The sequence below is a fragment of the Frieseomelitta varia genome, unplaced genomic scaffold (assembly GCF_011392965.1).
Source record: "Frieseomelitta varia isolate USP_RPSP 00005682 unplaced genomic scaffold, Fvar_1.2 scaffold_447, whole genome shotgun sequence".
Classification (NCBI taxonomy): Eukaryota; Metazoa; Arthropoda; class Insecta; order Hymenoptera; family Apidae; genus Frieseomelitta; species Frieseomelitta varia.
This window is the reverse complement of record NW_025110198.1, coordinates 114248-140245: the sequence shown is the minus strand read 5'-3', so window position 1 is coordinate 140245 and position 25998 is coordinate 114248. Positions and strand designations below refer to the sequence as shown.

Genomic DNA, 25998 nt, shown 5'->3' with positions numbered 1-25998 from the left:
TCGAGTGGCGGAGAAAAAGAGGCTAAAATAAATCGCTTCTCGATGATCAAATATACGCACTCGCGCTTGTTTAAATTCTCCTTCCCCCCCCCCCCCTCTTAAACGATTTATTGGAGGATAAATCTGCGGGTATAACCGAGGTTTTACAATTCCGTTTCCTCTTTTCGTGTCGCGCGATTGTTTGCCGTTTATTCGACTCGGGGCACGTTGGTAGTCAATAAACTACCATTTCCGTGATTACCCGGCAAACAGGGGTAAATATGTCGACGGGGGTTCGGATAAGGGCCGTGGGCGGTGTTTTCGCACTCTCCCTCGACGTCGATTATTTCCAATCGTCGAAAGATCGACTTTCTACGATCTGGCGAAGAAATTCTCTCGTATCACGAACGACACGTAATCGATCGCAATTAATTCTTCAATGCACGTGCCATTGCGAATCTTTAACATTAATCTTCTGCATTATCAGCGTTATATCTGTGTATTTAAGGATCGTGTATTTATACTAATTTAAACACTTGGGCAATTTTAGTTTCATACTCTGCAAAACGATTGAATTGAAATCGCTAGAATTCTGTCGTGTAATAATTTACTACTTAGTGTAAATCCAGAGAGTAACTGCAAGTTACGAGTTTCATTTTTTTTTTTTTTTTTTACAAGTTGTAGACATTGCTTCTGTGATTTTATAATTTCTAAGCAAGTAAAGTAGTGTCAAGTGATTCACAATCTGTAAAACTTGGTTGTAGTTTAGCAGTAATCTAACACTGAAGAATTTGGTAGTAAGTTTCTTTGCTACTATTTATTAATACTGATTTTCTTTCTTTTTTTTCTTTACAGTTACTGGAAACATACGAAATTAATATTGATTTTTGTTTAGATAGAGACACGTAAGTCTATTCATTTCAATTTATGTAAATCGTATTTCTATTTTTTATTTCAATTCCTTTTTTTCCTCTTCGTCTCTTTCAAAATGTCGACATTACACCACTTTCGTAATTACGGTTCATTAATTTTTGTTATCTTGAATAAATTAAATTAAATCAACATCATTTAAATTTTAACGATCTGTATATAGAATATTTAGTCACGTATTATAAGTATTATAGTTAAATTTCGATGAATTTTATTTTTTTCTCTACACAACAAATTTTCTTGATAATAACGTGGCGATCGATAATTTATCGAATCGGCTCGGTATCTGAAATTCTACGGAGGTTCGACGAGATTCAGGGTCGCAGATGATTAAAAATATGAGTCATGCGATTGTACGTTTCCCTGCAAATTGGTTTGATAAGGCACTCGTTTCGGGAATGATCGATAAGATTAATTATTACGGCTCCTCGATTTCGGCGACGTGTTTCAGTCCGCTGATCACATACGTATGTCGTTATTAGATTGCAGATTTTTTTACGCGTATTGTATTTTTATTATCGGAAAAAATATATGAGATTTTCAAGGTACTTCCTGTTCGTTACAGTTCATTCTTGGATATTTTATACATTTTTCAATCTTCAGATTTCCCATAAATGCACGAAAATCCGTATTTATCTAGTCGTTGATAAAACATTACATCGACGCGAAATTTTTCGCGTTGAGCCGTGTCGAAATGTCTGCGATCTTTAGCTTTCGGGAGAATGATAAATTGGAAAAAACGGTGAATGCATCGTCGTTGATGCGGCGATTATTCTCGGGATAACAGAGTATATTGGCTGGTGCGTCGAAAAATCGCGAGGCAATAATGGATAATGGGGCCAAAATAATAATAAATAAGCGTGGAGAGTCACGACCGAATAAATCCTTGACTGTCCCACGGTGCAGATCGTCGTTAATCCAGGCGATATGGTGTGTTACGCGAACCCTCCGAGCCATACCGTAAGCCTGCTAATAATTTATTCAGCGTGCAGGACTACGCGATTACGTTTCTATTAGGATATGAGCGTTCTAGTGTCCTCGAGGGTGCCGTAACCCGTATTCCCGCTTTGCCTCCGTTGGGAGTTTCACTTATCGTTCAGTTTCACCACCGTCTCTCCGCAACGCCATGACCCTCTTCCTCTCTCTTTCTCTCTTCATTTTTCTTTCCTTTCTTTCTCTGAGGTCTCTGGATCGTGTATCATAACGGGGCGGTGCCCCTGTAAAAAGAAAAAANAAAAAAAAAAAAAAAAGAAAGAAAGAAAGAAAGAAAAATACTAACGAACCCTAGTTCGTTTTTTGGAAGTATAAATATTGTCCTGGAGGCTGAAGTGGAGATCAGCTTTGCTCGACGTGGTGGGAATACGATTCGATTGATTCAAATAAATTTCCAAAGAAATATCCCTCGCTCAGAAATTTGAAGCACATTTTGTCCGGAGGAGGAGCACTCCTTCCAAAGAAGTGAGACTACTGAAATTATTTGATATAATTTCGATGCACGAAAGAATAGTAAAAATATTCGTCGTTTAACTTACTCTCGAAAGTGTAGTGTCTGGTTCGGAATAACAAGCGCAGCAAAAAAGAAGAAGAAGAAGAAGAAGAAGAAGAAGATGGAAAACAAAGTTGTGTGATCGAACGAAAGCACGACGATCGATCCACGAGGAGAAGAGCAGCCGGGGAGGGAAGCGGAGCGCACTGTGTGCCACTCGGTCGTTCAACGTTGCTCGACACGCTCGTAAAGAAGTGTTTTCTCGGTTCGTTATCTGGTCCGAAACGTTTTCTGGTTGGAACGTTGCTTCGTCGTTCATTTCGGCCAAGTTCTCCCGCGGTCGTATCTTTCGTAGCCGGTGGTATCTTTCTCGCTCCGAGGAAGGCGCGTTTGTAGGCGTAGAGGGGAGGTCATGGGTATCGGGCAGACCATATGGTGTCGCGTGCTACGGTCGCCAGACCGTGGAGCCCTTTTCCACTGGAGTCGGTCCGTGGCTCGCGCTATGGCTGCCCGAATGGCTTCTCGTTAATTCGTTGCCTCGAGGAATTTCGTCGTCCGCGCGTCGAGGGACTCAACAGCCCGAAAACTCCCGTGCTCCCGTGTAAGTGGCACGTATTCGCGCGAACCACCGCCACACGCCTGGACCATCTTCTTCAAAAACTTTTCGAGCCGATCCTCGTTCTTTGGCTTGGCTGTTTCCCTCGACAGCTGATGCCACTCTCGCTCGGAAACGCGTTGCTACTCCGCGATTTCTCACGTTCTCGAAGGATTCGTAAAAACGTGCAAATGTTCGAGTGTTCGTTTGAAGGGAGATTGGATCCTCCTAATCTAAAATGATCACCAATACAAGTTGGATTTCCCTCTCTATCTTTTCTAAAGAGAAATTCGTTGCACGCTGGAAATCTCGATCTGTACACTTCAGTTCAGTGTAATTAACGTTTCGTTTCTCATTTCAATTTTTTTTTTTTTTTTCAATTGTCATTGTTGCCTCACAGACAGTGACAAGGATAGATCGAGAGAATTGGCCAGCGAGATCTGGAAGATCGTAAAATTCGACAGGGTTTGCATCGGCCGCCCCGTAGCGGGCTTTGATTGACGGATAAATTGGCAACGCAGTCGAGGCGAGTTTGCAGTGTCAGCGGCAAACGCAGGTGTTTTCTCGAAGAAATTAAACTGCAGCGACTTTTTAAGGCTCCGCTTTTAATTGCGCCGTAATATCCTCCGAGCCGCGGAAGGTTTACAGCGGCGGCCATTAAGCCCGCTATTTTTGTATCGCCGCTGCGTTTCGTAAGATCGAGAATTCCACGTCTCGGTACGCGGACGAGTCCTTCGCAAGAGTTGAGCGATTTTTTTACTGTGTAAATGCAATGCCCTCCAATTCTATGAACTAGAAACGGTCAATTTCACGAGGAACACAAAAGTCATTCGGATTTTAACATTGGGCGTTGAACAACATTTGTTAGACGAGGATTTCGAAACTTGAAACTAGCCGAGTACAGTGTGATCAAGCGTTTCGTCACTTATTTTATTTTGTATTTTACTGTGAATATATCAAAACGAACGAACAGTTGTTCATTCAGTCCGACAAAGCAAAGTTACTCGCACAGTACAAAAGTTTCTGCAAATAGCTTAGAATATATAGAGAAAATATAATATTAAATTAATTAAATATTATACAAGAAAATATAAGCCAAAAGTTATCGACGACTGAAGAAAATTAATCGCAACAGTTGCGAAATGAATCGAACTTTGAGTGAAGAGAAATTTGGTATCGTTTCATTTAATGCCCAGTGATACACACATAAAATATTTTCGAGAATGGTCCATAAGTTTATACGTAATGGAGTATTTAGAGCGCCTTTAGATGATTCAGTCGAGCTATCTTACGATACTTGCCGCGCGACGTGGTCAATCGCGCGTGTAGGATAAATGAACCGGCGTGCGATTTTTCCCTGGGAGCCTCGTCAAACAAAGTGCAACAGCTTTACGAGCAATCTTCGATATTCATTTGTCTCCCAGTGTACGTTTATCGGCCGCGCATATCTCGGGAGCCAGCCCCGAGTGTGTTACGTCGCCGACTGCAAACGAGAAATACTCGATCTTTCCCGTTTGTCTCGGCTGTCCCGGCTAGAAAGAGAGTTTCCGCGTCTGCACGAAAAGAACGAGTCCCTCTCGAAATGAGAACGACACGTTTTCTCTCGTATTCCGAGAGAATCGTTAATCAGTCGTTGAGAAGAAAGAACGCTGCATCATTCTATTTGACCCTTGATCCAGGTGATTTCGGCAACCAATGGGAATGGGATTCGAAAGCGTCATGTGTTAGCCGCGTTCCCACACCCTTTGTCAGATTCTGACGGGACTCGTTAATAACTGGTCCATCATTTTGAGATTACATCTTCGCTTCTTCACGAGGATCTAAAGGCAAAGAACGGTCGTGTGTCTTCGCTGATGATTGAAAATTCAATTCGATGATATGACAAGTTGTTCGATCGTCTCAAGGAAAATCGATCTTACAAAACGATCTTCAAAGAAAATCGAAGAAACTCGTCTCGTGTTTCAACTGGTAATAAAAGGAAGACAGTGCGCGAGTACGTTGTTTTCGATGGGAAGCTTAACTTGCGCTTGCAACTGATTCGCGGACCATAACGAGTGACCGAACCGTATACAATAATTCGTCGCTCTCGTTTTCTTTTCCTTTTCTCGTCGGTATGATATCACTGGGAATAGATAGAAATCATTAAGGAGTAACAAAATTTGTTTTGCTTGGGTTACATTTAAATATACTTAAAACTGAGAGAATGTTGCAATTTAGGACAAAAGATTCTCGACGTGCGTGGCACGCAAGAGGTTAACGGCAACACACGAGAGTCTATCGAGCACGCGTTCCAAACGTCTAGTAGAATCTGACCGTGGAGATCGGTCGTTGAACGGTTCGCCAGTTGGACAGGGAGCACCGCGGGGCTGTCTCGTCAACGAATCAATTACGACGTGGAATCGCCGTGCGTTTCACAAGGGAAGAACGAGGGTCGAGAGAGAAAGGGAAAGAGAAAGAAAGGAAAAAGGGAGGAAGGTCAACGCAAGTGGGAGAGAGAGAGAGAGAGAGAGAGAGAGAGATGGTTTGCTAGAGACGTTGAACGTTGTTTGACGGGCACCTGTTGCTGGTAGCACACGAGCCAATGCCTCTTTGGCTTGCACTCTCCTTCTCTGCCTCTCCCGTTCCCTTGCCTCTCTCTTTGTGTGCTACTTTCGTCTCTTCCTTCGTCGGCCGCCGCGTGCTATTTCACCTCGTCGCACCTTTTGTTACGTACAAGGTTTCGTTTTCTTTTTTTCCCCATTTTCGTTTCGCGGTCGGGACAGACCGGTCGCCGCGGTCGCATCCGGATATTCTTCCGAATGGCATCGATCGATCATGGTTCGCGTTGCGAACTCTTCGCATTTTTACATTCACGAGTTTCGTTCTATTTCATATATATTGGATAGATAATTAATATGTTAAATAGATGTAAAATATATGTGTGGAGTATATCTATTTTCATAGACAAAGATTGTAAAAAGATTGGTACATTTTCCAGAAATGCACAGATAGAACTGCAATCTATAATTTCGTACACGATTACAAATCAACGATTGAAATTGTGTAAATTAACAAGGAATGGCGAAAAGTCGGTACGTGTCATCTCTGTACAAAGAAAGTAAATAATAAAATACAACTGCCGAGATTTCGAACGCCTAGTTGACGTTTCTACTTACTGTAATTATTCTCCGAATTGCAGTACGAGTTTACGTACGAGAAACCTGTAGAGAGTATGGAAGCTGAAAAACTCTTTTAGCTATTACGCTCGCCACTCTTGCGACTAATCTCTCTCGGGACCCAGCTCTATTTGGACCAGCTAGATCTAGAGGTAGTCGCCGCTTGACGGAAATATGTGGAGAATTTTCCATAATTTACGAGCAAGCTGCCTTCTCTCGAACTGGCTATTATTGGGCCAACGCACCGACGTGACGTAACGACGCGTTAACGTGGCCACTTCGAGAAATCCGGTATTTTTGCGGGGTGTACGAAACTCGTAAAACCGAGATGTCGAACCAACGATTACGCCGGCAAGTACAGACTATCCGCGACTGTCGCTGCTCTTATCTGACGCTGGCAAAGTGCTACCCTATCGAGGAACCGCGATGCATTTCGCTCTTTTGACTTACGACCCCCTCCAGCCCGCATTGTGTCCAGCTTCCGTTTTACGTGCTTTACAGACCTAGACGAGCAGTAAATCCGCGTATATCTGGCTGAAAGTTCCCGTTTCTTTCCAATTGGACTTGGTTTCTGTTTTATGTGAGTTACACCGGTATTTATATATATGGCTGCCGACGGATGGCCATAAAGTACATTTCTAGCAACTGTCATACGTCACTATGATAATGATACAGTAAGATGCATAATTTTTTTTTTTGTGTGTGTCCGTTAAAGAGAAGAGAGGATTGAAATATAAATGTTCGAGGATCGCAGCAAGATATAAAATAGTTACTTGAAATCAACCCCTAATTGCAATAGAATGTAAAGACTGCTGATGCATAGATTGCAACAGTTATCTATTGATGTAATTATTTCGCGACGTAGATACAGTGGCCAGTTCGAAAAGTCGAAATGTGCCCCACGAGAATAAAAGAATATCCTTTCGTTCTCTTGGAAAATGACGAACACAGGACAAGGGTTCTTTGCTGAAGAATATAGCGATCGATCACAGAGGAAAGGGAAACAAAGAAGTCTATATGTTAAGCTCGAATCAGTTCGTCGAAGGGGGGCCAAAAAAAGAAAAGGAATTATCACGCGGCTCTTATCGTATTTATCTCTTTCCTTTTCTTCTCCTTTTTTTTTTCTTTCACCTTTCACCTTCTCTCGTCGTCCTCTCCCTTTCTACACTTCGTTTGATCTCTCTCTCTCTCTCTCTCTCTTTCTCTCTCTCTGCCTCTGTCTCTGTCTCTCCCTGGTTGGCGTGCAAACTCGCCACAGTGTACAGAGTACACAGCACGACATAGCACGAGTTTATGGAGTGAGTTGTCGACTTACAACGGGTAAACCACCCGTCGCAGACGAGGGGGAAACTGGCACGATGAAGCGGTCGTGTTGGCGGGTGGTGGGTGGAGACAGAGAGAGAGAGAGAGAGAGAGAGAGAGAGAGGAGAGCGCGAGAGAGGAGGGGGGGAAGGGTGGATAAAGCGAGAGGAGAGAGGAGAGATATGATCTATACACGTATTTTCTGGCTTCGAACGATACGGCAACCGCACACCGTGTACGCACGCTCCACCATTGTTCCACCCGCGCCACTTTAATTTGTTATATCGGACGTCGTTAAGCCGGGTAATTGAAACGGAGAATGATTTTTAGCCGAGCCGTCGTCAAGTAGCCCAAGTTATCGTCGTTGCGAAATCACCGGTGGCGAATTAGTCTCCTATCCTTCTCGATTAGCGAGCGTTGGCTCTCTATCTATCGGAGAGAGAAACGAGATTAATCGTGGCATTGATTTGTTTTATCCCAGTTGTTCCACGTTTTTTTTATCGTTAAGTAGAAAAATTGAAGACTAAATGAGAATTCAGGGCGAAATTATCGTGTTTGACTGCGAACAAACGCGATGTTGTTGAACATCGCAACGTTCGATCGACCTCGAACGATCCTAATTCATGGGACAGCCGACTGATCAAAGCCACGATTAAAGCCAACTGTAAATTCCGTGATCGCCGTGATGGAAGATGGGAGAATTTTTTTTTTTCTTTTTTTTAAAGGAAGTGAATTCGAAGAGGAAACGGGCCCTTTGTCGCGACGATTTAGATTAGCGAGCGATGCGCACAGTCGGCTTGGTATGGAAGACACGAAACATATATATCTGGCGAGCGATCGGCCGAAAATGCACGCGTGAGCGATAGTTTACGGTCATTGTGGGATTATCGCGATAAATTATTGGGTGTATCGCAACTGCGCCTATCGGTATGTCGATAGTATTAATTGGGTCGTCGAGATTATTACCGGGAATGTATCAATAATAATTACCAGTGTACTGAAACGGCCGAGGGATTTTCCTCGAAATTGTAAACGCGGAACTTTAGCTTGTTTTCGGTTCTATTGTATTTTAACCGATCGGTTCGACCAACCAACGCTCGGGAAATTGCAAAATAATATACTCGTTTCTCGCAATCTTTCGGATTGGCAAGAGAGACGCCAATTTTGGTCGAAAAATTTCTAGACGAACGTCCCTAAATCGTTTAAAAGTGCGTTTTAAATTTACTTGCACAATTTTTCAAAAATTGAATATTTCTTCTCAACAATTTTATCAGCACAATCTGAGTTTAGAGAATCTCCTATCTCTTTGCGATAAAGACACTTCTGATTCTGATGTCTGTTCGTTGAAGTATCATATATCAATATAATTTGCTCTCATTGCACATGACATTTTATAAAAGTCTAAATCAACTCAAAAAGAATCTTTTTTGCATCTACGGTACAGTACTCTTTCTTCTCGGATTCGTGCCGACAGAAGAAAGATGGCATGATTACACGGGGGCGAGGTATCGCGACAAAGGGTTTGAAAACCGGCGCATACGTTCGATCTCATGGATGGTTGAGTTTTCCATGGCCGTGTGCAGCATATTTAACGATCCGTTTCTCCGTCTCGTTGGCTCGTCCGCCAACGAGATTAATCTATTACCTTCGACCGGCACGAAATTTCGAGTGGACTCGCTATCTGTTCGTCCCCTTGGCCAGGGTCACGTGGCCTCGTTCTAGGGGGTTTCGTACTCGAGTGGGTGCTTCACGTGCACCCCGCGATAGTTTTCATGGGGGATTAACGAGCACGGTGAGAACTGCACCGCCAATTAACATATCAATCGGCGATAAATGGATTTATTTCATTCGAGGATCGAGAACCTCGCCGGTTATACCAGACCTCGGACACAATGATTCTTCTGGTCGTTGCCTCAGGTTTTCCGCTATGATACCAGCCACTCGTGGCGGTCTCGAAGCAAATTTTACGCAAAGGTAAACAATAATACGCCGCGTGCACGGTGGGCGCACGCACCGGTTTTGTTGCGTAGTCGATTGCGTAAGGCGATGGGGCTCCATAGCCCTCCCCCTCCGAATTTGAACGATTATACCAGAGGGTGGCGTTCACTTCAGAGTTTTCTCGTGTTCGAGCACGTGAAACGAATCGCGTGTGTCTGCTTGGACAATTTATCGGCGAAGTAGACGATTATTTTGTATTTTGTGTTTCAATTTTTCTCGTGTGTTTAATTCATTCGACTTTCTTAACCACTTGCGCTGGCAACTGATTGCGGACCATAACGAGTGACCAACACAGTGTACAGTAACTCGTCGGTTTCTTTCTGAACTCGTCGGTATGGCTACCACTGGATAGAAATTATCTAGAACTAATAAATTTACTATTTGTTTTCCCTATTTTGTTTTACTTAAATATACTCGAAACTGAGAAAATATTACAATTTTGGGACAAAAAATTCTCGACGTGCGTGGCAGGAGGTTAAGCCTCGCATAATTTTTCATTAATTCACCGTGATATTTGGTGTAACGAAATAAATTTCTCAGATGTTCAATCCATAAAAATTTACAAATTTTCCAAAATTGCAGCTACAATAGAGTTTAACTTAACTAAAGAAATGCAACAGCGCGCTCTTGTTTCGTCAGACAAAAGGTATCCGGTGAAATCCTTGGTCTCTCAATGTACTTTTGGAAATTGTACCAGATTTTGGTAGACACGGGGACCTAGTCCCCAGGTCGCTGTATGTATCCATAATTCCTTGAAATTACATGTGTACACACGGCCGTGTGTGTGTGTGTGTGTGTGTGTTTGTTCTACGTAAGCGGCAGTGTTTGCACGATGCGTACATCCCGGCCGAGGGTGCGGGATGATACGAGCTAAATCGAGCACCACCCAAGTGTGCTTCATTTGTGGCGTACCGGCCTGTGAAATTCGGGGGTTGCTTCTTTGCCACCCCCGAGCGCGCGTTTACCCCTCGGCTCACGATGATTTGTCGACTGCCGGGGGTTATAACGTTGGTGAAAAGTTGCCCGGATGTTGGCGCTATACTAATGCAACTCGTCGATTTCGTGAGAGAGAGAGAGATTCGAAATTAAAGCGTTAAAGTAGTGAGACGAATTAATCCTCGAATACGTCGAAGGCTGGATCAATTTTCGCTCGTGCGGGGATATTTGTTTGATTTGAAAACAGATTTTTGGACTGGGTGTTATTGCTCTGTTGTGTGTCAGAGGAGAATCATTAGATTGTTTATTAAATTGAGCGGCAATTTTACTTTTTCGTTAACGTTCGAACCAACGAAGTAGAATGTAAAGAGAAGAAGAGGGAGAAAATTTCTTGGAAAGCTACCGAATCGAGTACACTATAATACCCAGTGACGTTATAATTCCGTGGAAAATACAGACTGACAGCTCTAGCGGGGCGTAAAACTAACAAGGTTGGGGCTGAAAAGTACAGGCCGACTCGAGAATCGAATTCTGGGCTCTGGTGGATGCGCCAGGGAAATGGCTAGCCAACCACTCTCGTCCAGAAAGATGAACTCTCTTGTAGCGGCCGGAAAGCCGCGTTCCTGTGTACTTTTGTGAAATAAATAACTCGCCTAGCGGTAGGCTGAAATTGTCTGATCAGTCGTGCGTTACTACTTTCTCTCTTTATTTATTTTTCTTTTAATTCGTTGTATTTATAAAATATAAATTTTTTTTTCTTTTAAAGCGTAAAGGTTACACTTTCGATTCTTTGCGAAAAATTCGAAATTCGATTCGAAAAATTTTTCAACTCCGTCGTATGTTTTACCATTTTATATTTTCCAATGAGAGATGTGACAAAATATCGAACACTGTAATATACGAACGAGTCGAAACACATTTCTACATCCACCGTCCAAGGATTAATATTTCATCGCGTGATATTTTAACCAGCGTATTCAAATCTACTTATTAAAATCAAAATTAATTCATACAGTGGGTAGAGGGCGGGGGGAGGGGGGATGAAACAGCGGGGATGAAATCGCGTCGCGTCGAATTCATTCGGTGGAAACATCGTTAAATTAATTCCCCCGAGCCGGCGTTTTCTTTACGATCTTCTGAAAACGTCGATCGGTCCCTCGGACCCTGGTCGCGTCCACCACTCCCATGGCAAGAGAACGGAATCTCCTTTTCTTTTTCACTTTTATGCCCGGCCCGTTTATTCCCATAGATGGTTAAGCGCGAGCCGCCGATTTATGGTAATTGCGGCCGAAACTTGGAGCCCCGCTCCCTAGACTCGAAAATCGTTCTCGTTCTTTTTCTCTTTTTCCCCATCTCTGAAGAGACTGACCCCCCCTACGGGGGCCCTCCACTTGTATATTTCACGCGAGCGCAGACTGCTCCTCCTCCCTCCCCCCCCTCTGCTATCTTTGAAAACTATCAAACCCTGTACATCGGAGCTGATTAGAATTTTATTATCGCGAAGCAGGGAAGAAAGAGAGGAGAGAAAAGACAGAGAAGAAGAAGAAGAGGTTCCTGAAAGGTGGCATATGGCGCGGACTCTTCCAGCTTTTGAAGTTTCGGGGATGAAAGAGGCCGCCGAGTTCTCGAGTTTACTTGACTCTTGTGCCCCTCCTCTCGAAGGATTCTATCTCTTCCTCTTCTTCCTTCTTCTCCTCCTCCTCCTCCTCTTCTTCTTCTTCTTCGTCCTCCTCCTCCTTCTTCGAACCCTTACTCACCGAACGAGCTACAATCCCCTCTCGTTTCCCCTCTCTTTCTCTCTCTGATTCCGAGTGGCTCGACTTGTCTTGCAAACTCTCGAAACGACTACCGACCAGGGTTGGAGGGGAGGAGAGAACGTTGGCCAAACATCCGCGTGAATTCTGCAGTTAGCCTAACTCACCGCGAAAGTACCCCGTGGACACTCTGGGAAAAGTTGGACGACCGGCGGACCTTTTGCTCTAGCAGTCGCGATGATAATTTGCACCCCCCCCCCCCCCGGCTGGCCGAGCTGGCTTTTCCAACTTTTCGAAATTTCAACCTCGAAATGACTCGACGACCCGATACATCATCGTATACTCTCTCTCTCTCTCTCTCTCTCTCTTATTCTTCTTTTTGTTTGCGATGTTATTGTATAAAATACACGAGGAATCGAAAATTCTCTCACGGTTTTTTTTTTTTTTTGTTCTTTTTTTTTTTTTATCGGCTTGGACCACGAATCTTGAGAGTCCCATTTCGTGAAGTGGTTTCCTCCAGTGGAGAGAGGCTACCGATAGAAATTTTGGCTCGTATTCCGGCAATGTATCCTAAGTATAGCCATATAAAATAACAGCAAGTTGGGGTGAACTAGGATGGATAACGCCATCCTTGCTACACACGGCTCAGTCACCTACGGGGTGGTTCGCGTGTATCCAACTTTCTTGGTAATTTATTACGATCGACCTACGCTTCCCGTGTACGACCTTGCGTATCCTCGTTTCTTTCCTGTCGCGATGTTTCTCTTCCACCTATTAAATATTTCCCTCTCGATGGTCGATCTTCGAGCAGTCCCGTTCGAACGTCAAAGCCATTTACATTAATTTAAACACGAGGGATTGGAGTACAGTTGCTCGCGAAGGTATTCCAACACTCAAAGACACTTGAGATATTACTAAAACATCCGAACGTTGTAACGAAATGCTATTTCAATTTGAAAAGAATCTGAAAGTGTGTTACAGAAGTTACGAAGTATTTATTGCGAATATAGTACTTTCAGACTCTCTGGAAAATTTCCTAAGTACAATTTAATTTAATTTCCTAACATGAATATATTCCTAGATATAATTAATTGAAGTTGAATTATTCTAAATGTAATTTGATTATGTTTAGAAATTTAGTATACTTAAATTTAATTTCCTAGTACAAATTATATTTCTAAATATAATTAATTGAAATAGCTATATATTCAAGAAGATATTAACTTAATAAACGCTTAATAAACACGAATGCAAGTTCTTATATGTTGTACGATCATTTTAACAAATCCTTTCGCGATTCGACAAGTAAAGAAATATCTTTCAACACATTGAGGAGTGTACCTCACAGCACGCGCACGAGCGCAGAGTAATCGCTTTTAATATCTGACGTCGTTTCTTTCCCCCGGCGCGGATCGGAAATTGTCGAAATAATTCGCGATACACGCACGTAACTTCCTGTCTCTTAATACCTTAAGCGAGAATTGATTTCTCCAGTTGAATTTAATCCTTTCGGATAAACCGACGCTTCGGGTCGGCGTTGATCCGCGTTATTTCCGCGAGCGATGTGCGAAGTTTAGCCTGGCCGGGAAGCGAGAGGTCGGCCGATCGAACTCTCCTCTCCACACCGCTGACGAAGGAAAATCGGCCAACCGATCAATTTCGGCGACAATATTTTGCAGTAGTTTGATATTTCTCTATGAGTATCGACTATAGTTTGGGACGTACGCTATATAGCCAAGGATGGGTAGACTAAGCGGCGGAGGTTGGTACTAAATCTCACCCTAAAGCATCCCTACCGAGCCACCCCTAACTACGCTACTAGTGCTCCTGCCACCCCTCGCTCAGTGTCTCGCATTGGCGTAGCTATCGCAACGGATTCTACAATTTCACCCCGACAGTTTTCTCGTCTGTTCTGATCGTTTAACGTTTCAAGCAGTTGCTCCACTTTTGAGGGATAATTTTGAGTAAACCAACCGAACACTAAGAATCTAGCATTGCGATAAAAATTTATGATCATCGCAACTTTCTTTTTAGTAAAGTAAAATGTGCGAGATGTGGCTAGGTTTAGGTTAGGTTACTTTCTCGTTTGTTTTCAAATCAACATCTCAGATAAATTGAGGAGTTTTGTTTCGAGACGAGAGAACAAGGCGAGAAGGAAAATTAAAATTCGTTCGCTCGAGACTTTCCAAATTGGATTTGGAAATTTATTTGCGCCTCAAACGAAAACAGAGCCACGTTGGAAATTTCAAATTTCAGTTGTAAGGTTCGCTGTTTGATGAAAATGGCAAGACGCAGAAGGACAATAATCGGTAAGCGGGGTTCGATTGGTGGAAGGCCCCCACGGTTGCGTCGAGAAAAGTCGTCTGAATGGGGGAATAAATCTCGATTATACGCGTTCCGCGTTCCAGCGTTGCCCGCTCGGTTAATTAAGCCACTAACGATGGGTCAATTTTCGATAGATTTATGCATCGGAAGGAATAGACACGCGGGCCAGAGCGAAAAAGAATCACTGCGTGACTCGCCGTGGCACGCTTGTAGTCGTTAGCGAGACTCGATATCTAATCTCCTCTAATTAATTCTTTTTAATTCCTTGCCTGAGTGGTAGTCGAGTCGCAGAACGCAGAAGAAACAAACCGCCCCTCTCTCTCTCTCTCTCTCTCTCTTTTTCTCGTTGTGAGATCTGCGAGATTAATCCCGATTAGCCTTAATCGAGGCTGTTCTAGCGGTGTATTTCCCCCCTACCCGTCGATCGATTCGTCCAAATATAGATCGACCTAACGAATCTCGATCGCTGGAGAGCCAGCGGCGTGCCGCGGTATCCGGCAACGTCGATCCGTAGATCCTCGTTCGCGCGGCGGCCACACGACACCATGTCCCTGTGATCCATCCTGTGTCACGATTCACCGGAGGATGGTCCTCCACTTATAACGAAACTATAAGTCGCAAAGAAAGGACAATATTTTTCCACTTGGGACCACGTTCTCCGTTGAAAATTGAGTTTCAAAGTTCATCGAGTATGCTTGAATTTGATTAATTTTCGAGCGGATAGGAGTGAATTACAGGTTGTTACTCGGTGCATGAAAATTTCTGAAAAATGTGAAATGAAAGTTTTCCTCTTGAGGGAAGCTAGATCGTTGAGAATGGTCAGCGACCAATTTGCAAATGGTTCCATTTGTAATATCTCATGTAACATATCATAGATTTATGACGGTGTGTTTCCAAGGATTTGAATAATTCTTTGTACAACAAAATTTTGCTGCCTTCTCTAATGCAAGTCGGTAGTATCAGCTCTATCGAGGCGTTGTTTTTCATCCGCTTTGATGTTAATTCTCTTGTTATTGAAGTTTCAAAACCTGGAGGACACTGAGAGAAAGTTGTTTTTTCTTCTGGATTTCTTGCATCAATTGTACCGGGACACACTGTATAATGTACTCGACGACGAATATACTTACGTTTGTATTGCTCATAGGTGGATGAAGTCAGGATGTCCTAAAAAGGAAACGAAAGCCAACCACAGTATCAAGAAAGACGTCTCTCTCCTTCTCTCTCTCTCTCTCTCTCTCTCTCTCTCTCTCTGTTTACTGGCTACGCGCGCCATTCTATATTTTCTTTTAATTCTCTTTTATACAGTGGCACGGAGAAGCTCTCGCGAGCGATGCGAGCCTACCCGCGCTCGCGTCTTATCGATCGTTCTCGTTTCACGGAGAATTTTCATCGGGAAAAAATTCACGCTCCTCTGCTCGATTAACTCCCTTGCCACGCTCCTCTGTCCTTTCGTTTCGAATTGACACGTTAATCGTCCCGCGGATAATTGCCCCGAGTTTATTTAATTAATATCGCAATGTAAAGTTAATTTTTCCGAGTTGTTCGCGAAACTCTCGTATCATTCTTCGTTAGTAAGTATTTTTTCACACGTACGAAGTATTCAGAAACCAAGATTCGGTACAAGAGATTCGGTACTTTTCGTTAAAAATGCCACACCCTTGTGTCTTACGTTATTGTCATAATCATCGACGGAACAATTTAATTCCAATACTGTTACACTCTTCCGTAAAAGACGGATTTTTAATCTTCGAGGATGAAGATTTTTCAAAGCGAAGTGTTTTAACGATAAAATTCGTTTTTTAATGAATGTCCGTTCGAACAGGAGAGGGTGCAACACCATGAAAGATTCGATTCACTCTAAAAGAAGGTTCGTCGCCTACGAGACTCGCCTCGGCTGATTTTCGCGCGATAGGCGATCTTTTCGAGTGGCCGGATTGATTTGATAATTTTCTGAATGGAAGCGGAGGAGCGATGTTCAGAGTACACAAAGCCAATACTCAAGTACACCTCCGTGTCTCGGCAGAAAGGTCAGATTAAGCCCTTTTCCTTGCCACGGCTCTCTCTCTCTCCGGAGCAATTCCGTTTTCCATTGAGCTTACGCCAGTGGCGTCGCCCCCAACCCGTCTCTATATACCCCGTCGCCCTGCAGTTAATGTGTTCCAGGGTGGAACCCAGTCCCCCTCTCCCCCTTGGCTCTCCTCCTCACAGACCGCCCCCAATTTCAGCCCTCTTTCCACATCTACCCTTACCATTCCCCCCCTCTCTTTCTCTCTTTCTCTTTCTCTTTCTCTTCTGCCACACCGAAACCCACCCAACTCAGGATCTCGGGTTTGCCTCAACGAGAGAATATTTCTCTTTCTCTCTCTCTCTCTCTCTATTTCTCTCTTTCTCTCGAGACCCTTCTCCATGCTTTTCGTGTCTCGTTTTGCCTTAGCGAGAGAATACTTCTCTCTCTCTGTGTGTGTGTGTGTGTGTGTGTGTGTGTGTCGAGGCCCTTCTCTCCGTGCTATTCGTTTCTACGCTCCGTATTCCGGACGTTCTCTTTGTCCCTCTCTAGTTCCCTCTCTTGTCTCTTCGTTTCTCTTTCGCCGGCCTCCCACTTCCTCCGCCGCCGCGCGCGTATGTTCTCTCTTTGTTTTAGAAATTAGAAGCGGATTACCGAATCCCCTTTTCAGCTGCGCTGTTATTAACTATTACCTTTTAGCCATTCACCCCTCGCGCACTCCGAACGAGTTGTACCGGGAAATTAAATCACTTTTATGGAACTTTGTATTCGCGACGATTCTTTCTCCTCCACCCGCGAGTAGTATAATGGGGCTGAATTTTGGGGGGGGGAAGGGCACATAGGTGCTCCCGTTCTCCCCCGAATAAACGGGGCGTGTGTTTCAGCTGTGCTACCGTTACGGATGTCACGTAGCGTGATATCAGCTTTTTTTCGAATGTTCAGAGGATCTTCGAACATGCACACTGATAGACAATGCTCCACAAGCCTTCCTTCACTCTGTCAATTGTGTTTTTTTTTTTTTTGCACTACGTCGTACATTAACTCTTTGATACTAAAAGTTTGTCAGCAGGTTTAACTATTACTCTTCTAGAACGTACTTTACTCTTTGTCGCTAAATAAGACAGTACGAAGTAACAGAAGAATGCAGCGAAATTTATTACAAAATCTTCTTCGGCCGCAGTGTTATAGTTGCTCGAGCAATTGTCACCCGAGGATCGAATGAAATTATTTTTTTCTCTGTTTCTTGACGATACGTGTCTCTCTTTCCCCGAAATTTATCAATCGTCGCGCAATCTCGGTCAATTTTCGCGTTATCTAACGATCGACCTTAATTAGAGGAGCGAGTCTCCGGGAGTCTCGCGGCGAGACGCTCAGAATGGCACGGAGTTCCGTCTTCTTGCCAGAGAGGCTTTTTGTCGGATCCTCGTGAACACGCTCGACAAGGAGCATCAGCCGACAACGACCGCGGTCTTATGATTTTTTTTCTTTTTTTTTTTTTCTCTCCTCTCGCTCCGAACCCAGGGGACCAAGGGACGACGATGAAGAAGGAGAAGAGAGGCGTCCGGGTCGACGACTCTCCACCTTTCTCTCTCTCTCTCTCTCTCTCTCTTTTTCTGATCTTCGTCTTCTCTTCTTCTTGCTCGCGTATTCCGCGCCGTTTCTTCCTCCTTGTACTCGGGATGTCTTCACACATCGGACGATCGCCGAAGAGCTTCGTCGATGATCGCGAGGAGTTGCAGTTTACACAGTTGGCCAGGCGAGGTTACCTAATTATTTGTTGCCCGTTGCCAATGACGAAACGCTACTCCGCTGCCAGGTTATCACCGTGTCTTCGTCACTTTCTTCGTTGCTCTTTTCTTTTCTTTTTTCTCTCTTTTTTTTTTTTTCATCGAAAATGTAACACTCAGTGTAGAAGAACTCTTCGTATCCGAACATTCTGTCGCCGTTTTGAATGTAAATTATGTTAGACCATCTCGACTTCAGATAATGGAACTTGTTACTATGAGAGTTTTATAGCCAAATGAAGCGAAACAATTTGAAGAACAGTTCGTTGAAAGAAATTAACACAGTGTCGTTTAAACAATCGCACTCGGTCAAATAATGGCGCAATGTTTAAAAATACTCGGAGCAGAAGTTCTCATTTAGAATCGAGATTTCTTTAATTGCAACTCGTAAAAATATAAAATTGCGTAGACATATGTTTTTTTCCATCGACTCGGATTCTTCTCGTTGGAAAAATTCGAAACGGTACACGCGTAGGTTTGCTTGCACGGAGAAGAGAATAAAATAGTTAACCCGTTACTTTTTCCTAGCACTTTTGCCTTCGATTCTTCGAAACCGACCATGGTCATTGGAAATGATATTCAGGAACAGACGATGTACCAATGACCTCGAGGTGGGATCAGTAGCGCTACAAGTACCTTCCGAGATTTACGACTGGTCATTCTAACGTACCAGCAAGTGCACCAGCACGAGTTCAAGGAAATACGGCCCTTTGAGGGCATATCTTGTAATGTAAAATTCTTACATTGTGTATCACGTTTTGCGCCCAGGTACAAAATCCATCCTGCCTTTCGTATTTCTCGTTGAAGCAACTTCACGCACCGTCTAGCTTATCAACTCGATCGACGAATCCGAATTACGCAACGGGTTTGTTCGTGGCGACGTCATTACGTCATTACAATTGAATATGGACTCGGTTTATTCGAACCGAATTTCAGCCAGCGTCCGGTTAAATGAAACGTTGCTTGTATGGTTTGAATCTGCTTAGTTTTTCTTTCTTTCTTTATTTTTATAAGAGAATATTATAAAAATTATCTTCAATATTTTATATTTTTTTCCTTCTTTATTTTTATAATATTTTCGCTTGTAATTCTATGCAATTTATTATCTTTAAATGTCATTTCTAAAAAGAGCGAATTTGTGTAAACAACAGACTACGTATTTTAGAGGGGTCTCCAAAAGACGTGGCATTTAACACTCTTAGATAATTTACAAGATCAAAAGCGTTAAATATAAATTCGCATCTACCGTTCTATAGAATTTTTACGTAATATAGAGAGTGAAATAAAAATATACGCACCGGTGTATATTTTCCTTGTGGTCCTCGTGTACGAAATTATCTCTCGCACTTTCGTCTTCTGGCCCGCAGTAAAATTCACTTTTTACTGAAACGTTGCCAGTAACCGTCTGTGAATATTCATCCGTCAATGTCTCTGGTAAAAAATTAGACGCTACGGTTCAAGGTGCGTTTAAATCGTAGAAATTGACAAATTGTCGTTTTGCACGTTCCCAAAATTACATTATTTAAGGAGACAAAGGGAACTCCCTAACCGTAGAATAATTTTCAGCAGGGTCGTCACAGGTACCGAGAAGAAGCATCCCTTGTGCATTGCTGGTGTCTTATTATGGCGTAATTTTTTACAGGTTTCGTACCGGGTCGGGTACCTGTCCAGTTTTAATTATTTTACTGCCAAACATCAGCAAATGTCTTTACACCTGTCCCCCGCAAGACCACGGCCGTCCGTTTTGACTCGGGATCTTATTGTCTCTTTGGTCCATTTATTATTTTATCCTTGAACCTCTGTAGCGACGTTGTCTCCGTGCTCGAAGAATGGGGAAAAAAAGTCACCTGAGAATTTTACCTTTCGTTTCGGGTTCGGAGGGACCATTATCTCTGCATCGTTTCGATGAGATCGAAGTATTTACTCCGGGAGGATCTCTCACTTGGATCAAGTGATTTCAATAGAGAAGGTCTTGCCAACCGATTGATGTCAATTCGCGTTCGGTTGTCGTTGAAACGAACTAGCCAGTTTAATACAGCGCTCCGTGTGAAAGTTATTCCAACGTTATTCTACGATAGAAATATTTTGGAATTTCATTGACCCGGCGATACACGATCTGGCTGTAATATTTTCGTGCAGAATTATTTATTTTCCTAAAAGGTAGTTGGAAAAAGATCTTATCTTTTCTTTCTTTCTCTCTGGATATTTTACGTTTGTTAATTACTATATCGATAAAGTTTGATACGGAGCTGAAAATATACATAGCAGTCACAAGAATATTCATTGCAACTACGCACATCTATTATCTTAATTTCGTAATTTTTTCATTCCGATTTCCGATCCAATAAACCAGGAAAAGCATCGTCAGTTTTTTTTAAATTCTGTAGCTTCGAATCCTTATTTCTCTTTAAATATTTAAAATTTATTCTTCTTTAAATATTTAATATTTATAATAAATATTGGCGTAAGTATTCGTGTACTTACCCAATATGTATCGACCGTCATTTCTCTTGCGGGGAAAAAGAAAGGCATGAGGAGAAAACTGGATATCATTCGGTTTTGGCAACTAATTAGCGGTCAGAGCGAGTGTCTTTCGATGACCGCGATATCTCGGGGGGGGAGGGGGGGGGAGGAGGCTTTTTTCCCCCATCGTAGAGAGGTTGCGCTGGCCATATCCGGATTTCAGTCGAGGAAAACTGGAACTCTCGTTCGTTTGCCAAGTGGGTTAGATTGGGTCGGGTGAGGTTAGGTAATTATATACCTTCGGCCAGTCGCGTGGGTACGACACTAAAATTACTCACGAATTTTCAACTAACGAGCTCTACCTTCGGCGCCACGAGCGGTATCCCGTTTGTCTTGCCAGACAGATTTTCCGAAACCGCGGCATCGTTGCGGGCCTTCCGTCCCGCGGAATAAAGATATTTTCGCCTAACAGATCGTTTAGCGACACTTCAACACGCAGAAACATCGTCCAACTGCTTGCAGAATTAATGTTTCGCGCGCGCGCGTCTCTCCTCGAACTGGACTTCGTTAATGCGACTGTTTTTCGAGAACCAACCACACCGAATCATCCGTTTGCACGCAATCGAGCTCATTAAGTTTATAATTAATCCTCGAGCTTGATCCTTGATGGGTTATTTGATGTTTCGATGAAATGGATATTTTCAAAGTGTGGATATATGGATATATAATACATTGACTATTAGCCGACACCGGGTCACCGTTGACCCAGAACTTGAATGTAGCGAAGAGGCAACATATTTCAAAGACAGATATTTCTGGAAATTTTGGCTGCAAGCATTAAATATAAAAATAATGTAAACGTCATTAGATAACATCCTGTACCAAAAAGTGTGTAAAGCAAAAATTCAGCTATGGGTCAAAAGTGACCCGAGTCGCTCATTTAAGTCGGCTATCCGAGGGTTAAACGAACGGATCAAAGGAGAAAAAAGCAAGAAAATCTACATAGATGTAAGTTTTCCCCGGAAGGTACAATAGCTTCGATTCTCTCGCATCATCGTGCGTACACGATGGGGCAGCAAGCTCGTTTTCGCATTCACGTACCAAACGAATCGTTTCACTTTTGTTTCTCCGTCGGATCTCGTGTTACACACGGAGCTTTTGTCTCCTGAAACAGCGGCACTTTCGCGTGCACGACTAGAAGATATCGGCGCTAGCGCCGTTCCCCGTCAACCACCTCTCTTTCTCTCCCTTGCTCTTTCTCTCTGCTCTCTTTCCGACTCAACAAGTGGACCGATGTTTTCGGCGTGGTACATAGCCCGGCAGAGAGCCAGAGAGCCATCCACCCACACTCGTAGCTCAGCTTGTCGTTGCTACATGAGTGAATGCCGGCTTGTGCGGGCAAAAACGCTGGCCCTTCGCGCTAGGGGTTGCTTCCTGTGAGCCGAGCATCAGAAACGAGCGGGGCGAGGGGAGGATAAACCGAAACGTTGCCAGGCCCCCGACCACTGCACGTCGTGGAAAGAACAGAGTGTTGTATACGTGATGTCTTCTCTCTGGGTCCGGAGGGAGGCCCGTGTCTAGCAACAGCTTCGAAATCCTTCGAACGTTTCTTCGACTCCTTTCGACTTTTCGAACAATTTTGCAAACTTGGGGAAAATTGTGACACGCGACTAATTTCAGACGCGTACATTTCATTACATATTTATTTATTTCTTGTGCCGAGTTTAAACTTGGATTCGAAAAAAGGCAATGAACAATTGCAAGTTCCAAGTGCCCAGTGATAGTAATTGAGGGCCAACAGCGTAAACCGAAACGTCAAGTACGAAAGAAACTCATTCTGCTAGTTCCAGTCCTTGATATTTCTGCAAATACGTATTCTGGTAATTCTAGTAGTAGTTAGATTGCGAAAATCTGATTTTGTAAGCTTTGCGACCACAAGTTCTAAAGTCTACAAGTTTCGCGTTGTAAATTTAATAGCATCTAAAATTGTAAAGAAGCAGGAGAAGGAATTTAAATATTCGTTTATCACGTGGCCGTAGATATAATATTACGTAGAAACATGGAGTCTCGCATTAATTCAAAAAAGACTTGGACCATTCGTAGAAATCAGTATATAGTTATAAAAGCAAAACATATAGTTAAAACTTAAAGTTAAAAAAAAGTTATAGTTAAAAAAATATGTAATTAAAAACAAAAGTGAACAAAAACGATTTCTGCAAATATCAATAATACATCTCCACCTTTAGTGAGAAACGACGGGGGAATTGCTTTGTTCGAGAGATTAGATAAAATCTAAACGTCGAATCAACTGCCTTCCGCGATCGTTAAATTAATCTAATGTCCGCCATTTCGCTCGTTAAACAGCTTCGTCGACAAATTTGTTCGAGGACTTGTTCGAAAGAAATTCAAATACCCATCGCTATCCGCGCGTCGCTGGAAGAGTGGTGGGGATAGTTTCGGCGGTGCCGGCGGTGGGGGGGACGTCGTTCAAAAGGGAAGTGGTGGGGGGGCTGCCTCCCTTCGGAAAGCGTCAGTCTCGTCGCGTACAGTGAACGGTGAGGAGCTTTCGTCAATGCTCCGCGTCTTTATTCGTTCATCTCCCCTGTTTCCTTCCGCTCGTTCCATCTCGTTGTATCTCAAGTTTCGTGCGAAACGCGTGAGGTTCGCAAAGGTTTTGTGATCGCTTTGGTGTTCTTCCATCGTGTGTTGGCGTGGACCTCTGGTGTACCACGAAGTACAACGTATAACTGTTTAACAACACGACGCGTAGATCCGGAGCTTTCTCGGCGTCGGGGGTCTCTGCGTATCGGTATTACGTTTTCGTCGGAATCGTAATATCGATACACCGAGCAATATCTCTCTCCCGTGACCGTGGTAGAAACAGGTGTTCAAAGGCTGATCGGAAAGCGACGCCACGCGAACGATGGTGCGGTGGTGAGCGGGTGATTCGTAACGCTGCTACGCGATGCGTCCTCGTGGCACGCGGCGTTGGCCCCTGCACAACAGTATCCACGTATCGACGATTCCATCACGACGACGACGATGATGATGATGATTGCTGGTGTCTTGAGAGAATTCCGCCACGCGTGTTGCGTTTACCAAGAATTCCTCGGACAGTAATGCCTCGTTTACCGGCCTTGTTCGTTGTTGATATTCCGTTTTCCGTGGAAATTGTTGTTAATTTCACCGAGAGCACGCTGCTCCGTTTTTGTCGAGTGAGAATTGTACGTACGCAGTTTCGCTACGGTGGCGTCTCGTGTTTATAAATACTGGCGGCGGGCAAACACGGAGTTCGTTGGACGATGAAAGCGATAAACAATCTGTATCGAGACGCGATCGTCGGCCAGATTTGATATTTGACTCGCGGTGACTCGTTGGCGTTGCCAGAAATCCTGCGCGTCGTGGTCGCAGAATGCAGTCGAACACGATAGTGCGCGATGTCGCCAGCACCGAGAAATTGATGGTGAACAACAACAATCTGAACAACAACGGCTCGCCTGGCGCTGATATAATGTTCCAGATGGAAGATGATAGTCTAACGCAGCTCGGAAGCGTATTCCAGTCGGCGTATCAGTCGATCGTCGGTGGTAGTGCTCAGGTAAGGGGAGAAATTAATCTGTTTAACAAGGAATGTACAATTCGATGAAATATTCTTCGATGTCTCGAGACGCGATTTTCTGATACGATCGTCGCGATTTAGAGCGCGTGGTCGGGGGGGAGGAAGGAAAGTTCGATTCATCGTAGTCGAGAAAGAGAGAGAGAGAGAGAGAGAGAGAGAGAGAGTTTCTCCTGCTCGTTGGGGTTGCTGATTTCGTGTCTGTCGTGGAACGGGTAGACCGGATGCGCCAGTTGGAAACGAGTTCCTTTCAATCTGGAAGTTTTTCACGGTGCTCGGAGTTTCCCTGTAAATCCGATTGTGCGTCGATTGAAAATAGGGGCACGTTTACGATTTTCTCTGTGTATCCGACGGAGCGTGCGGAGCACGCCATCGGTCCACTGACGTCAGGATTACGTCACAAGCATGGCCGTCGTCACGTGGGCGGGCACGTCGGTCGTTCGCTCTTTTTACCCCGGCGTCCTTCTCTCTTCATTTATTCTTTTTCTTTTTTTTTTCGACGCAGGATCCCCCCTCCTCCGCCTCTCCGGGAATTTTTACTTTCGTTCGTCATAAAAATTCGTAAAGTTTTAGAATTTGGGTTGTCGGAGGCGCGTGTTGGTTCGCGACCCCCCCTTTCGTGCAGTTCGGCGGCAAAGCGGGATTTTCTAACGCACGTACGCGGAAATTGACGGCGCGAATTAGCGCGATTATCTCGCGGCGGAAAGGCGGAGCGCGCGTAATAAGGCATCGTGGAATATATATCAGAAACTCGGCAAGGGACCCAGTCGTCTATTTCGACTCGTATGCCGGCGCACAGGCAGTGAGTCATCATCATCCCTGCATTGTTTCGTTAAATGGAATTTCTATCTAATTTAAATGCGGCTTAGCCAGAAATAATGCGATTATGCGTTAGCTTATTCTGTTTGTTAATCTCCTTTGCACACCATTGTCACCCTGACGGTGAACGAGGCAGAGGTAGAACGAGCGAACGAACGAACGAACGAACCAGGGGTAAAGAGAAAGACAGAAACGAGAGAGAGGGAAAGAGAGAGAGAGAGAGAGAGAGAGAGAGCCTCGATGTTCCGTGTACCCTCCGCGCTTCCCTCCACTTTGCCGTTTTGTACGGCACTGTACATTATTTCAGTACAGTCCACACACAGCCGCTAGATCCTCTCTGGCTTATGGACTGGTCGCAGCGGTTCTCCTTTTCCAGTTGGAACTTTAATTTCTTCTTAATCGCCGCCTCCGGAAGTTCCATCGTTCGATAAATCTCTCCGTTGCTCGCCGAGCGTGTTTTACTCCGCTCTATAACGCAACTGCGCCCACGTTTCTCTCTATTCTCTCGGTCTCTTTCTTCTTCTTCTTCTTCTTCTTCTTCGTTTTTTCTTTTTTTTCTTTTCTCCTTCTCCCCTTTCCCTTCCATCTCTGCGTTTCATCGCTTCGCTTCTACGGAGTAGATCCGCTCCGGATCTACGTTAGATGCGAGATGGATCGATCGGTAATTTTTTTTTTTTTTCCCCGATGGAACGATAATTGCGCAATTGTCGAGCAATTTTTGCCTCGCGACCAGTTCTCGCCTCTTTTTCGGCCGGCTTATTAGCGGTACAAAAGCGACGATCATTACAAAAGACTGGCGTCACCACGCGAGACAACAGGTTGCCTCGGCTAGTCTTCTCTTACCTGAATGA

The 25998-nt window shown here is 43.9% G+C and overlaps 1 protein-coding gene across 12 annotated transcripts in view; it reads left to right on the top strand.

Moving 5' to 3' along the window:
* Positions 1 to 25998, top strand: part of LOC122532321 (transcription factor 12) — a 145284-nt gene that overhangs the window by 24791 nt on the left and 94495 nt on the right. The window contains exon 1 of one of the 12 annotated variants that reach the window (XM_043661015.1): positions 23257 to 24310. The exons of the other annotated variants lie outside the window; for them this stretch is intronic. Within the exon in view, the coding sequence (XP_043516950.1) occupies positions 24125 to 24310 (186 nt within the window). The 5' untranslated portion in view covers positions 23257 to 24124. Of the gene's footprint in view, positions 1 to 23256; positions 24311 to 25998 lie in introns of those variants that run through there. 12 annotated transcript variants of the gene reach the window in all.